Source organism: Ziziphus jujuba, chromosome 8, assembly GCF_031755915.1.
Source record: "Ziziphus jujuba cultivar Dongzao chromosome 8, ASM3175591v1".
NCBI classification, from domain to species: Eukaryota; Viridiplantae; Streptophyta; class Magnoliopsida; order Rosales; family Rhamnaceae; genus Ziziphus; species Ziziphus jujuba.
The window spans coordinates 5,001,533-5,018,684 of record NC_083386.1 but is presented as its reverse complement, the minus strand read 5'-3'; the positions used below and the strand labels follow the sequence as shown (position 1 = coordinate 5,018,684).

The 17,152-nt window shown below is 34.1% G+C and overlaps 2 protein-coding genes across 2 annotated transcripts in view; both read left to right on the top strand.

Annotated features, from left to right (window-relative positions):
- LOC107405461 (uncharacterized) overlaps positions 1–17,152 on the top strand; it is an 82,848-nt gene that overhangs the window by 8,526 nt on the left and 57,170 nt on the right. The gene's annotated exons all lie outside the window — the stretch shown is intronic.
- Positions 95–3,472, top strand: LOC125420294 (uncharacterized). Its single transcript, XM_060819341.1, has 3 exons — positions 95–437; positions 679–1,327; positions 3,127–3,472. Exons 1-3 carry the CDS (start codon positions 273–275, stop codon positions 3,141–3,143), a joined length of 831 nt encoding a protein of 276 aa, XP_060675324.1. The 5' UTR covers positions 95–272; the 3' UTR covers positions 3,144–3,472.

Here is a 17,152-nt window from a genome sequence, read left to right as displayed (position 1 = left end):
TTAGTAAGTTTATCAAAACTCAAGAATGTTTGGAGTAAAGATCCCCAAGGAACTCTTACCTTCCCACATCTTAAGGAAGTCACAGCTGACATCTTAAGGAAGTCACAGCTGAGTTGTGTCCAAATCTTGAGTCAATCTTTCCAGCTTCTATTGCCAAAGGTCTTTTTCGGCTTCAAACATTGCGTATTTCTGATTGTGGGATAGAATACATTGTTGGTAAGGAGGAAGGATTGGAGACGGCACCACCTAAATTCCAATTCCATCAATTGGATATGATAATACTCCGAAACATGATCAACTTTGTGAGTTTCTATCAAGGACTTCATACCTGTAGTTTTCCTTTATTAACAACTTTAATTGTCAGCCAGTGTATGAAACTGAAGGTTATTGCTCCGGAGTTCTTCAACGTTCAAGAAACGCATGGCTCTGTGGACATAGTAAGAGTTTCAATTACCACTTATGCAAATATATGCTATATTTTATTTACTTTTCCTCTTCAAATCAAACTGTCTAGCTTAAACTAGCATACAAATAATAATAATAACATATATATATATATATATATATATATACATACAATAAAGTATTATGATGTGTAGTTAATCATGCAAACCTGTTCAGATTATGTGTATTGTCTTCCGATCGCCTTAGTAATATAGAGCTGAATATTGTTTGCAGGATACATTATATGGACGATTTAGAATCCGATACAATGCTAGTGGAATAGAATATTATGTAGGAGAGTTAATTCTAGAAGGATTGCCAAAGTTGACGCAGTTGATGGATGAGAGCTCGCAGGACCATACTTCCTTTCAAAATTTTATAATTTTACGAGTTCGGGATTGTAACATGTTGAAGAACTTAGTCCCATCCTCAATATCATTTCAAAATTTAGAAATGCTGACAGTCTCTCGGTGCCATGGAATGCTAAATTTAATATCTTCCCAAACTGCCAAAAGCATGAACCGTCTGAAAGAGATGAAGATAAGTGCTTGCCAAAGATTGACGGAAATTATCTCAGATCAGCTGGAAGGTGATCATGATACAGAAAGTGGTGAAATTGTTTTGAGCGGATTGAAAACTTTGGAAATTTATATGCTACCAAGCCTCACAAGCTTCAATTTAGGGAAATATATGATAGGATTTCCAGAGTTGGAAAGTCTAGTTGTAAATGGGTGCTCTGAGATGCAATGTTTCTCTGTTCATGGTATTATAAGCACCCCAAAACTGAATGAACTTCGACTGGATGGTAAGACAACCAAGAGAGTCGACAACAACACCATAGATATTAATAGCATCATAAAACATCACTTCAAGAACCAAGCAGGTATAAACCCATTTTCCAAATCAATTTCTTTAACATATATGTTTTGTGCTTGTTCAGTCACATTTTAATTATAGGGTTTTTTGGTCTTAAAGTATTATCAATCTCTAAAATGTGAAATATATATGGTTCAATTTTTCCCATGTATGTCCTTGCAAGGATAGCATTTAGGTACAAGCCACTATTTCTTTTGTCAATGATTCTAATTTGAATTTCTCCATCTTCACATTAAAAAATAAAAAATTTCATGCACAAAATTTTCAACTCAACTTACTTTTATTATAGGCTTTTATTATTCATCACCAATGGGACCGGTTACTAATGTGGCAATTATTAATTGGTGGTATTTATTTTCTTTTATATTTTTTGATGCTAAAAATCTGCCTAATATTAGAAGGTAAATTTTTTTTTTATGATAACTAATTAAATTAAATGGTAATTTTTTTTTAATGATAACTAATTAAATTGTCATATAGTATATATATAGCATTGGTACTCCATTGCCCAGTGAGTGGTGACAAATACTAATAGCATTTTCAGCATTTTTCTTATTTTTAACAATCAAATTCCAGAATTTTTGCAAATATATATATATATGCTAAAGTCTTACTTATATATTTTTATTTGTACAGTATTAATATTTCTCGGATATAAACTAATTAATGCTTTGAATATTAAAATAGCAACATTTTTCAATTTTAAGTAAACTTTTTTATCACTGTGTACCATCTCTCCCCTATCAGCCTGCAGCCGAAAGCTCATCGTCTAACACTAAGCGTCTCTGAATCCATTTCTTCAATGCTCTCGATCTGTGCCATATAGGTTCTGTAATCTCAACCTTAGATCTCGTTCTCGCACATATTTTTTAATTTTTAGAAAATGTATCATCCATTTAATTTATGTATGTTTTGTGATTGTTTTGGAGTTTACTAAAATTCGTTTTAAAATTAGGCGTCAATTTGACATATATAAATTGGCTATCTTTTTCTAACTTTAAAAGCTGATTAGGAGATTTTAGTATTTGTTACAATTAGCAAATAAAAGAAATTCGATTTCATGGCTTGCATATTATATATTGCTAATGATTCAGGAGTTCTTAGCCTTGTTTAGTAAATTGTGTGCATTGGGTTACATGACTTCCTTCAAATTGTAACCTTACGTATTGATGCTTTATAAAGGTTACTAAACCAGGGATTAATTACTTGGATGTTCTTATGTGCTTCTAAAAAAATAATAATAGATGCTCCACAAATTATGCTTTTATATCTTGGTGAAATTTAAATTTTCTGTTTTTTATATGTTTATAGTCCATTTAGTGGGAGATTAATCAATAATTTGTATTAAGTTGGGGATGCTGAATGAAAAGAATGAGATTTGAGAACAGGGGAAAAATATATGTTCGATGGGAAATATCTGCTTTATTTTGTGACCTTTAATGGATAAAGTAAAAGAATCAAAATTAAGGGAATTATTTAGAGGTGGAAGCAAATGGTTCTTATAATTATGGAGAGGTTTGCGTAAAGGTATATATGGGTCCATCCTTTCATTTCGTATTCAATTGATGAAATAGTACATTTTATACCCCTGTTTTTTTTTTGTTTTTTTTTTTTTTTCCTCCTTTATGCAAAAACTATATATTTTACACCCATGGTTGTATAAATTTGGACTCCTGAACCAATTACCGTGGGTTATAATTTTTTTTTCTTTTTCTTTTTTAGCACCAATAATGATTTTTTCTTGAGCAACAATTTATGGGCTTGGCTTATCTTTGGCTTCACTTTCATCTTGTTTTAACATAATAGGTTATTGTGGAGACTAATGGCTCATTGGGAACTCCATGCCTCAAGAAATATGGCTCGGAAAGGAGGTATAATATTAAACAACAAGTATATTTAAATTAGCTTTACACAAATTTATTATTATTGAAAAACATTTAAGTGGGATACATTTCTATTACATTTATCCTTATAGAGTATTAATTTAATCATGATCCTTTAGAAAAATGAATATATTTAATTATAATTTCTATTCTTGGATTACTGCAGATACATGTTGATGGCAGAATTTGAACTTTATCATCACATATTTGTACATTCTAAGATCTATTCCATTTTTCTACATTAAGCCTTCTCAGAGTAGCCAAAAAACAAACAAACAAAATTTAAAAAAGACAAAAAAAAAAAAAAAAAAAAAAAAGAGTAGCCTGTTACAAATATTGAAGCAATTGGAATTTCCTTTGTAAATTATCAAGAAGATTAAATCTTTTAAAATTAATATTCTCTGCTTGTGGTATTTGATAGTACATTATATTTCATTTGTTGCTCAAATTATTGTTGGATTGTTTTGTACATTGAAAAGCATTTATCAAAGCTTTATGGCTACATTGAGATACTAATTTCTTTGTGACTTTACTCCTGTTCTAAATTAATTAATATTGTTTTTGTTTTTATTAACTTTTCATTATTATGTGTACTTGAGAACATAAAGTTTGAGAAAATAAGACTTTTGGATGCGTGTGAATATAAATGTAGGTATATATTCCATATATATTTAATTAGTGTTCGATTAAAATGTCCTAATATTTATACTATCAGAATTTTTATTATTAGTTTTCAAATTTTTTCAAAAAAACTAAAATTTACAAATGTACCAGTGAGAATAAGTATTCAAATACTAAAATTTTTAGGATGATAAAGTGAACTTCGTATGAATTTATATAAATCCAATACATTTTTAAATCCTCAATATTTAAAACAACCCAAATGCTGATAAAGGATGTAACAACCTATATCAAAATACCCTTGTTGTACAATTTGACAAGGTTTGACAAAGTTTGATCAGGTTTGATCAAGTTTGACTAAGTGAACAATATGTGGGGCCAAAGTTGACTTTTTCTATGGATAAGATTTTTGGTTTGAATGATATACCATTGTATAGAGCTCTTCGATACGAGTTTATAGACTGGTGGCACACTAAATTCAAAGTTATGGATAACAAGTTATGGATTTGAGAAGTTTTAAGCATAAGTTTTATATTAGTGTCCAAACCAGTCCCCAGCTTTTGTCTGTTAGTGGCCTTAAGCTCTAGATAAGCCTCGATAAGCATGCCAAACAGGAAACCCATTTCCAAAATACCCATTTCATCCTCAAAACCCTAGAAATTCTCTCCCAGATCCGTGGATCCGAACTGGGTCGTTTCAACCCATTTAATGGTGAATCGGGTCACCGCCTTCCGTCCACCAACCTTGTACACGTGCTAACTAGGGAGAAAGCCACGTCTTGGCGAGCTTGACTATGAAATTTCACGGCTAAAGGTGGCTCGACATGCCTGGATCTGGCCGGAGAAGGTGGCGGTGGCCGGCGAGGTAGGTCACTAGATTTTCGTGTTTTTCAGCTGTTTCAAGCCAACCCATAGACCTTTCCTACCATTTTTGGACCCTCTAGACTCATTTCCATGGTTATTTTGCCCAGATTCCTCACCTTTGAGAGATATGACAATGGGAAGTTCGGCCGAAGCTTCAATCGAGTTTTCCGGCTATTGGAGGAACTTTTGGATTGAGGTGAGCTTACTACTGGATTCCTTGTCCCTTGGGCTTTCCGTGAATATAAATTTTGTGAATTGTGGAGGTCGTTTGATAATTTTTCCATTTTTGAGTCAATTAGTTAATTATCGGATAAATTGGGATGGTGTTTGGACAACATTGGTCAAATTGGTTAAAATTGAAATTTGATTAGTGAAATTAAATATTATTAGGACCCATTAGAAGGTTCAATTTTGAAAAATTAGTTTCCAGATGAAAAATCCCAATTTTGGGTATTGGGTCCTAAGGGCACACGGTATAATTGGACCTTCTCGTATTCAATTTATATAATTTTATGGTAGTATAAATCAATTTGAGATATTTGGGTCATACAAGTGTCTTTGGTTTAGTTATGGGAGCTTGAAAAATATTTTATTATATTACAAATACTCGTGTTGAGTCTAGAAGCGATCCTGCAAGGGAACAAGAGTGAGCATCTACAGTACTATGAGTGGTTATTATTTTTGAAATATTTTGGGTATATAGAATAATATATATGTGTGGTTGGATATTTTACGCATATACAAATTGATTGAAAGGATTGCTTTATGTATATATAATATCTGCTTTCACTTACATGGGTTATCATTTTATGTGGATTTTAATAAGATTTTTATTGATTTTTAATTTTGATGAGTTCATAGTGAACTTGTGAATCATGTTAATTAAATATTCTGTTATTTGAATTGAGATTTTAAATCATTCGGAAAATATTTTATTTGAAGAGCAGATTCAAAATTTATATGATTTTAAGCATGTTCAAATTTTTTTATAATTTTTAGGTGCTTAAAATTGGTTTTATGGTGAATATATTTCACTGTGATATTTTCTGGTTTTCACATAAAACGATAAATTGATATTTTGAAATATTTAAATAAGCAGTTGAGCTTAAATATTAAATTATGATTTATAATACAGTATTGTCAGAAAAATATATATGGCCTTACAAGATTGTTTAAAGGATGCTGTATTGGTTATTTTTAAAATTGATGTACCATGCAATGCCAATATCTTTTATCATATTATATCATATTATATTACAGTGCACTGGGTTTTGTCACGGTACCGTAAGGTTGGATTCAGCTTACAGGATATTATTGCCACGGACCGTGAGATTAGGTTTATTCCACAGGTTATTATTGCCATAGTACGGTGAGGTTGGGTGTCAGGACCCATCCAAAATTCCTCGCCGGAACCCTAAACAAGCCCTGATCCCAGGGAAACCCTACCGGACCCTCCAATGGAAAATCCGGCAGAACCTCCCCTAAGGGTTGGACTTACCACAAATTTCCTGCACTGAAAACACACTTCTATACTCATCCCCTTATTCCTACCACAATACTACAGATTGATTCCACAAATTTACAGCACTTCCAATGAATAACAGTAATCCAGTGCATAATTAATACATAAGTGTCCAGGACAGTATACAGAGCTTCATAAAGTACTATTAAGCATAGAATACAGCAGGGATTAAAGAAGTAATACAATTGAAATAAATGAAGACAAAGGTAACTCCTCGAACTACAATAGCGGCGGAGATTTGGTTCGCTCCGGAAGAACGTCTACCACCCCTTGCATCTAAGGGAACGGAATTTAAAAACGTGAGATGCTAATCATCTCAGTGAGTGACCTTAACTGCTAAACACTTTTAATATTAATTGTATAACAAATAAAGGAATTTAATTAATACCAACAATTAGATAAATAATAAATAATAAACAATTGAAAGTAATAATTTCTCTCAAAACCCTCACTATTCACTCCGTTGGAAATGTTCCCTTTTTAAAACATTTTCACAAAATCCGATATTCGTGTTTCCCGAAAACCAAGGGATCAAAAAATTTAATAAACAATAGATAAATACCCCAAATATAAATAAAATGTAATAAAATATAATAAATAATTTTTTGAACACTTTGGGGTTTGAAATTTCCATCCGAAAATTTATACTTGACGTAGCACACCATATACCAGTGATGCCCTCCGATACCCAGAGTCTCGAGCACCGACTGGTGGGGAGATTAAAGAGAGAAACTTGCATACGGCACTTCGGCATCCCGACAGTACCGCTACTAAAACCGTCATCCCGGCCAAGGAGGGGGGCAGCTATGTGCACTATAAAACTTACCTACCCTTGGTCTAATGGCAACTCACGGGAGATATAATAACTTGCGCGCTAACCACATATACACCGGAACACCAATACTGTAACACCCCGTCCCAAAGTACAACGGAAGTTTTCCAACTTTGACCGAGATTGACCGTTGACCATTGACTTTGACCGTTGACCCAAGGGGTCAAAAGTTGACTTTTTTAGTCGGATGGAATTCTAGGTTGACTGAGGTACCGTTACGAAGTACACGTTGGCACGAGTTCGTAGACTAGTAGCACGTCGAAAACGGAGCTACGGTTTGAAAGTTATGGATAAAACAAGTTGAGATTCAAACTGTCCAAAAGGTGCTGGGAGTTGACTTTTTATGGTTGTGGAATTTTGCTTTGACTTTTGTATGGTTGTAAAGTGCTCGTCGATACGAGTTCATAGACTAGTGGCACGCTTAAATTGGACATCTGGTTAAAAAGTTATGGACGTGTGAAATTTTCTGACTACCGTAATATTTTAATGTTTTGAATCAATGAACAGTAAAATGCCACGTGTCAACATCTGAGAGGTCCAAGTGGGTGAACAGTGTCACCCACAGTGGCTTTTATTTTGGCAAAACGGGGGGAAGGAGAGAAAGGAGAGAGAGAGCTAGAAAGAGAAACAACCAACCACCATCGGTTGGCCACCGGAGGGCCACACGTGTGGGCCAGGCAAGAGCGCCTCTCCATTTCTGACCGACCACCTAAATCTCATGGCCAACTGAGCGGCGATGTGCCGGGATCGGAGCGTTTTCCGGCGACGAACCGAAAATCTTCAAACCCAGGTCTCTTCTCCGTCCGGCCTCCGTTTGCCTCACCGCCAGTCCCGTTGGAACCCTCTCCCCTTGATCTACAAAACCCCCAAAAATCTCAGCCATCGGCCACCGGATGCGCTGCTGCCGGCGACGGTTGCCAGTGACCGCGGCGGCTCGCCGGAAATCACTGTTCCGGTGAATACCCAATTGCACCGCCGGTCCCTCTCCACTAATTCCGACCCCTTGAATCCAAATCTGGTGTCCTTTTCCTCCAATTCATGACGGTTTGGGAGAATTGAGGCTCTAAAAGCCTAGAACTTTCCAGCGAGATTCCGGCCACCTCGGGTCCGATCTCCGGGAAGTAAGACCGGATTCGTAATCCTCGTCACTCAAGCTTCGATTCGGTATATTACTCATTAATTTTGGTTAATGTTTATGTTTAACCTCCGGATACCAGGTATTATTTACCCGAATAAAATATTAATTTATTTGAGTTGTGTAATGTTGTTGTTCTAGGAGCACAGGTGAGTCGTGGAATTGATCCCATGGAAGATCTTGGATTAATTGCGTGCTCCAGGTGAGTGACCCACCTTTAAAAATATTTTGGGGTGATTAATTATATTTATTTGGTGTTAAATTGATATCTGGAATTATACTCATGTGTTGCAATTTAATTATAATTGTGGAAAATTATTATTTTATTGTGATTTAATTTTATTTATTACGCATAAGCAAGGTATTTTTAGTAATAAATCGTATGTGTTTTTAGTATTATTTTTGGGCATAATTGGTTTAAATATTTTAAGAAAATTATTTGTTTAAATTGGTGGTTTAAATTTTATAATTATGCCCGTGGAATATTATTTGTTGGACCTCGTGTTACGAGAAAAATTATTTTTTATTGTTATCGATGGTTTTGTACCGGGTATGTTAAAGGAAAATATGTGAGATGGTGAAATTGAAAACTGGTATATTTCCCACGGTAATTTTGAAAAATCGGTACGATAATAATTAATTTAATAATTATTTTAGACTCACTCATACAGTATTAGTGTTCCGATGTATATGTGGTTAGCGCGCAAGTTATTATGTCTCCCGTGAGTTGCCATTGGACCGAGGACAGGCAAGTCTTATATATTGCGCATCAGCCGCCCCCCTCCTTGGCCGGGATGAGGGTTTCAGCAGCGGTACTGTTTCTCTCTTTAATCTCCCGCCAGTCGGTGCTTGGGACGCTGGGTATTGGAGGGCATCACTGGTATATGGTGTGGTGCGTCAAGTATAAACTTTTGGATGGAAGTTTCAAACCCCAAAGTATTCAAAAATTATTTAGTCTAATTTATTACATTTTATTTATATTTGGGGTATTTATCTATTATTTATTAAATTAATTGATCCCTTGGTTTTTGGGAAATACGAATAACGGGTTTTGTGAAAATGTTTTAAAAGGGAAACATTTTTAACGGAGTGAATAGTGAGGGTTTTGAGAGAAATTATTACTTTCAAATTGTTATTATTATTTATTTATTTAATTGTTGGTATTAATTAAATTCCTTTACTTGTTATATTATTAATATTCAAAGTGTTCAGTAGATAGGGTCACTCACTGAGATGATTAGCATCTCACGTTTTTAAATTCCGTTCTCCTAGGTCCAGGTTGGGAGACGTTGATCGTTTGGGGCGAGCCCAACGTCTCAGTTCGTTGCCAAAAGTCCAAGAAGTATTTCTTCCCTTTTTCCTCTTCATCTTGTATTACTTCTTTATCTGTCATCGTATTAATTCCACATTTAATTGTATAATGCTCTATATACTGTATTGGACATTTAGTTATTAAATACTGCATTGATTCCCTGTTATACTTTTGGAGTGCTGTAAATTTGTGGAATCAACTTGTAGTATTGTGGGAGAAATAAGGGGATGAATATAGAAGTGTGTTTTCAATGCAATAAATTTTTGGTAAGTCCAATCCTTAGGGAAGGTTCTGCCGGATTTTCCATTGGAGGGTCCGGTAAAGTTTCCTTGGGATCAGGGCTTGTCTAGGATTCCGGTGAGGAATTTTGAACGGGTCCTGACAAATACTGTATGAGTGCGTCTAAAATAATTACTAAATTAATTATAACCATACCGATTTTCCAAAATCACCGTGGGAAATGTACCAGTTTTCAAATTTACCATCCCACATATTTTCCTTTGACATGCCTGGTACGAAACCATCGATAACAATATAAAAATAATTTTTCTTGTAACACGAGGTCCAACAAATAATATTCCACGGGCATAATTATAAAATTTAAACCACCAATCAAACAAATATTTTTCTTAAAATATTTAAACCAATTATGCCCAAAAAATAATATTAAAATCACATACGATTTATTACTGAAAATATCTTACTCATGCGTAATAAATAAAATTAAATCACAATAAAATAATAATTTTTCACAATTATAATTAAATTGCACCACATGAGCATAATTCCAAATATCAATTAAACACCAATTAAATATAATTAATTGTCCCAAAATATTTTTAAAGGTGAGTCACTCACCTTAAGCACGTATATCAGCTAAGATCCTCCGCAGGATCAATTCCACTACCCACACGTGCACCTAAAACATCCACAGTACACCAAACCAAATATATTAATATTTTAATCGGATAACACCCAAACGGATATCCGGGGAGCGAACACAAACGACAACCAAAAATTACGTTTAATATACCGAATCGAAGCTTGAGTGACGAGGATCACAGATCCGGTCTTACTTCCCGGAGATTGGACCCGAGGTGGCTGGAATCTCGCCGGAAAGCTTTCGGGATTCAACTATTCGATTCTCCCAAACCATCGCGAATTGGAGAAAAAGAACGTCGGATTTGGATTCAAGGGGTCGGAATTAGTGGAGAGGGACCGGAGACGGGATTGGGTACTCGCCGGAACAGGGAGTTCTCTGGCGAGCCGTCGCGGTCAGCGGCAACCATCGCCGTTGGCAGCGCGTGCAGCGGTTGATGGTCGTGATTTTTGGAGGTTTTGTAGCTTGAAGGGAGAGGGTTCCAACGATACCATCGGTGACAAAAACGGAGGCTGGAATATGGAGATCTCGGCGGTTGAAAGATTCGGCGCCGTCGCTGGAAAAAGCCTCGATCCGGGGGCTTCGCCAGTAGGTTGGCCGTGAAATTTTGGGGTCTGGCCGGGAATGAGGAGGCGCTCTTGTCTAGCCGGCGCGTGTAGCAAGAATCGGCCGAAAAATTTGACAACTCCGGTGGCCAGCGATTCTCTCTCTCCCTCTCTCTCTTTCTCTCTCCTCCTCCGATGTTTTTGCCAAATAAAAGCCACCGTGGGTGACACTGTTCACCCACGTGGACCAATCAGGTGTCGACATGTGGCGTTACTGTGCACTTAAGCCAGATATAATAAAATATTACGGTATCCGAAAAACTTTACACGTCCATAACTTTTTGACCAGATGTCCAATTTAAGCGTGCCGCTAGTCTATGAACTCGTATCGACGAGTACTTTACAACCATACAAAAGTCAAAACAAAATTATACAACGATAAAAAGTCAACTCTCGGCACCTTTTGGACAGTTTGCACCTCGACTTGTTTTGCCCATAACTTTCAAACCGTAGCTCCGTTTTCGACGTGCTACCAGTCTACGAACTCAGGGCATCATGTACTTCACCACGGCACCATGGTCAACTAGAAATTTCAAATGGAACAAAAAGTCAACTTTTGACCCACTCGGTCAACGGTCAACCTCGGTCAACGTGCAAAAATTCCGACATGGTTCGGGACGGGGTGTTACATTGGATTGAACCCATAGGATATTTATTGCCACGGACCGTGAGGTTGGGTACGTCTTGACGGTTATTTACTATTTTCGATGACATCTTTCGTATATTGAGGATCGTGAGGTGGGTGTATCCCATGGTTTACAGATTAGTATATTGTATGGTACATTGAAAATGTTTGAGTATATTATTGGTTTTCAAATATTGAGGTTATTACTGCACTTTCATATTTATTTCGTGAAATTGTGTTTATAAGACTTTATGCTCAATATTTATATCTTGATTAAGGTATTTTGTAATATTATATTGATCGTTCATTTTATACCTTTAGGTATCGAATTTTTTTTATGTGATTAAATTGGGATACAAGTTTGGATTTTGTGAAATAATTTTTAAACGGGAAACTTTTCAAAAGAGTGGAACGAGAAGTCTTGAGAGAAAGATTTTAACAGAAATAGATTATTATTTTTATATTACTATGCCACTAACTGAGATTCCCTTATCTCACCTTTTATTGTTTTAAATTCGTTTCCCTAAGCCTAAACAGCTAGTAGCAGTCTACATTGCGTACAACTTATCGCTTTGTTGTTTCCACGATAGCAGCCGTATTTATCCTTTCTTTATTTATCATTATCGTCTGGACTTATTTATTATTTTTTTGTACTCTAGACTTTGTTGACACTCTTAGAATACTCTGATTTTAAATATGGGACTCAGTAGAGATAATGGTACTTATGTGTGTAGTTATGGCCTGTAGTACTGTAGGCCAGTTGTGTACTTTATGGTGTTATGGTTTATATTTATTTATTAAGGTATCATTGTTTTTGGATGTTGTTTGTTGTCCATGTTTTAAGTAAGATTCCATTGGATATCCTCTAAGGATTGTCCAATAGGACTTCACCAGACGGAACCACCGGGGAGGTCTTGGAAGGGTTCCCTGAGCCGGTCCTATCAAAAGAGGTCTTAGTGGTTTTCCATCAAGATGATCCTAAAGTTTTAGTATATCAAATACCATATTAAATTAATATAATAGTTTTGGTATTAAACTTCATTTATCAGCTTTGCTATAGAGATTAAAATTTAAAAATGCTTTAATGGTTTTATAGTTCATATAAAATTCATTTTTTCCCAAATAGTACTATCATTAAATTCATATTAAATCACTAATTAATTTTTAATTTAAGCTCAGCTCTTAAAATAATCCATAAGCTTATAAAAAAGTACATAATGAGTACCTAATGTCAAAACCATAGGTCAATCTAATTGTAAGTATATTTGATTATCTATAACCATTGGATTACATGTTATATCACATACTTATAATTCAATGACTCTAACTAATTAAGTTAACTTATCTTCAACTTAAAAAATTGAGAATATTCTCACTAGACATTATTATATATATGTACTAATTTTAAATACGTGCGTTGCACATGAGTTTGACTAAAATTAGGCATGTTCAATTGGTATTATTATTATTTTTTTATATTTAAGCTATATTTTGTAAAAAAAAATTAGAAAGCTATTTGTATACAAATAGAATAACAATAAATGTGTTCAAATTGTAACGTAATAAAACATCATAAACAAAGACAATTTTTATTTAAATACAAATTACAACATCATATATACAAATGATCTAATTTATCAATTGCAATAAAATATGATGATGATAATAATAATAATTAGAAGAGGCTGGTAAAGTAGACCTTAGCAGTTAGCACATCATAATGATGATGATGATGATGATGATGATGATAATAGTATTTACAAACTACCTACTCAACCTATTTTTCATAAACACATTCGGCTTCAAATGTTCACCTTATTCTTCATAGAATACATTTTATTTTTATACATTCAAAACTAAATACAAATATTTATGCATAAATTTTCAATTTTCAATTAAAATTATAATAATTAGCTCATTTCAAAGTTAATTTGTAAAAATGAGCTCGAATTTCAACCAGCATGCTTAGTTATTTTTGTTTGTTTGATTTCATATTGAAATAGAACTAATTTTATTTTATTTTTGTTTATTTCTGTTTTCTTGTATTGTTTTAGTAGTATTATTAGGTGATCATTGTATGTTAAGAGAAATTCAAACTTTTGAGCTCTAAATAATTCTGTAATCATATATCGAAATGGCAATCTATAATTTGTTTGGAACCTATTTTTAGAAAGCAAAAAAGTTGAGCTCTTTAGCATTCTGCTCTCTATATATACCAAAATAATAATAATAATAATTTTATTCTCTACCATTATGAAGACAATTTAAAGTAACGCTTTACAGTTCACGCCTGAAAAGGAGCTGTGGCACTTGGAAATTACTCAAAATTTAGGGTAGTGGGAGTTAAGGGGCACCATACCTTCTGGATCCAACAATTAAGTGCTTCTTTTTCCTCTAAAGGCCCAGATTAACTGCACCGGCCTATGATATGGCCAACAAATTGTAGAGTCCATTGAAGGTGGAGTAAACTTTTAGGGCATAGAGTTAGTGGACTCTGGTAGCCACATCTTCATATGGTCTTTTAGCTATGAAATGCCAAGCCTTTTACCCCTTATCTAAAAACTATTTAGCTTTTTTATTATTATTATTTTTTTTTTTGGGGTTGTAAAGAAATTATTTATTTTGAATGCCAACATTCTGTGCATCGTACTGAATTGACACCTATGAGCACCAAAAATGACACTTTCAAATTTTGAAAAATGTAGCCCCAAAGGGCAATTTGGAGAATATGGGTGGAAACTTGACAAAATTTTAGCATCTTTCATTGTAACTCCATTTGCTAAATTTGAAAATGACGCTATCGTTTTCTATATCATATGAATATGCTTGGATTGTTTGTAATACACCATTATATTCTAGCCACAAAGAATTGAGTTTCCGTCTGAAAATAAAAAAATAAAATGCATACAAAAATTGTAGCAAATGGAGTTAATGTTCAGGACAATTGAGTTTTTTTCTATCATTTATAATAATTTTTCCTCATTTAAATGTTTCAAATTGTATTCAATTAGATGACATGATAGATTGTATCCAATTAGATGCCATGCGAGTAGGTTGAGGGTGTGCTGCCATTTATTGTGTTTCTTTTTTTTTCTTTAGGTCCAAATAAATAAATAAAAGAGAACACCTTTTCTATTTATTTTATTTTAATGAAGAGCGGTCTTGAGCACATTAAATATACATGAAAGTCAATAGATGGCCAAGCTTGTGGATAAAAATAAGTAAGTACCACTAAAGATAAAATGTAAATTGTAAAGCAACTTTAGTGATTATTCTATAGTTTGTTCTAGATCTTTATAAATATTTCATCCAAATTTATGATTCTGAATTGAAATTTCATGTCTCAATGCATTCTTTATTGAAAAAAGAAAAAAATAACTTCAAAAGATTGTTAGCATAATTGCATATAAAATTTTTGATTAAAATAAGGAGTTGATTCATTTTTTTTGAAATACGATAAAATTAACATACACATCCCCAAAAAAAAAAGAAAAACAGAAAAAAAAAAAAAGAAATAGAACAAGAAAAAAAATCTTTATAGGGAGTTACTTAATTAAGGTTTACGACTAATGTTATCAAACTCATCTAACAGAATTGTATGATTAAAATTAGAGATTTTTAAGAAAAGTTTCCTATTTATATTGTAAAATAAATAAGGGAACAAAAAAGAAAAGGGTAAGATGCGAGTGAGTGTAAAAAGTGTCGGTGCAATATGGAAGAAGGTCGATGACGTAATACGTTCCCGTGACATGCTCAACACAAAAAACGACACTCAAAATTCAAAAGAATGAAGAAAAAGTTTTAAAATGGGACACAGACTATAAAAGCGTGCAACTTTTATTTATTTATTTATTTGTTATTATTCACCGCATGATTGTCTGCCACGTGTTCCTACGACCGGTGCTCTGGATCCAACTGTACTTTTTGATAGTTACTTGAACTTTACCCTGGGAAGATGGGACCCACTTTTATGTTCGCTTTCAATCTTTAACTTCCGTTACACTACCTTTTACCATCTTTTCCCCATTTTCTGGAATTGTTGTAAGAAGTAGCCACGTCACGTCAAAATGCTTTTTGCTGATATGACATAAACAGTAATCACTTTCTATTAAAAAAAAAAAGAAAGAAAAAAAACAACAAAATATATAGTTTTGTCTTTTCTATAAATATTAATATAACTAATGAAAATAGTGGTATCGAAGTTTCCAGAAAACTAAATAAACAGAGTTCTTTCTTCTCTCTCTCTCTCTCTCTTCTCTGTTTTTCTTTTTCATTTTTTTTTTCTTTGGATTTTAGATTTTCTCATGGTATCAGAGCAGATATTTGATCCGTAGATCTGAAAATGGTGAACTCTGAAGCTACAAAAATGGTAGATTCTTTAGGCAATTCAATAACGGATCGTTTTGATGCTTCGTTGATTACGGTGTCTCCGTTTCCCAGCAGTATTCTGAAGTTGACAGATGAAAATTTTCTCATTTGGCAGTCTCAGATTCTACCAATTCTGAGAGGTTATAAGCTTGAAAAATTGTTCTTCTTGATGAGCCTCACTTTATGCACGATTTTGTCTTTGGTGATCTGGAGGTAAATGATGACAGCCTTTCAAAATTTTCATTTGAACAACAACTATGGATCTTGCAAGATCAATTTTTTCTTGGGTGGTTGGTTTCGGCCATTACAGTTGAGGAACTTGGAGATCTAATTGGCTTAAAAACTTCAAGACGACTCTGGGTTACAATTGAAGAAAATTATGCCTCTCAATCTGAAATTGCAATGCTTCAGCTTAGAACCAATTGCAAACCACCAAGAAAGGATCTATGAGGATTATCAATTATTGCAAGAAAATGAAGAAAATTGCAGATCAATTGTGTGCTACTGGTTTCTTTGTGTCTGAAAAGGAATTGGTTATGTGTATTCTCACGGGATTGGGACCAGAATATGAGACCATTCGTGTCAATTATACTAGTCGGCCTCCATTACCAAGCTTACAGGAGGTAAAGACTTATCTTTTACATTATGAAGCAACTCTTGAGCAAAATACTACTCTGAATGCATTTAATTCTGCAAATCTTGCTAGTGCCTTTAATAATCAGTTGCAGTTAGGCTCTCACACTTCCTCTCCTTTGTCTAATATTGATCACTCTAATAGTAATGGTCGTTCTTTTCTACATACTTTTGATAATGTTGATTCTGGTTTTGGTAAATTTGGTGAATGAGGAAGTTATGATGATAGTAGAAATAGAGGTTTTTATGGCAGAGGAAGAGGTCAAGGTCACAGTGGTAGATCTTGGAAACCACAGTGCCAAATTTGTGGCATTTATGGTCATTTAGCAAATGTGTGCTATTATCGTGATTCCAATTCTGGTCATTCTGTCTTTCAAGGTTTTTCTGGTCCTTCCACTGCTCAGGCTAATTTTCCTTCTGCATTTCAACATACTGGTGTAAATGCTAATTTTTCTCAGTTTTACAATCCTTCATCTGTTTTTGGTGGTGTTTCAACTCCATTTTCTGGCATGTTGCAACCTAGAGTGTATGGTTCTACTGTTCCTCAATTTGG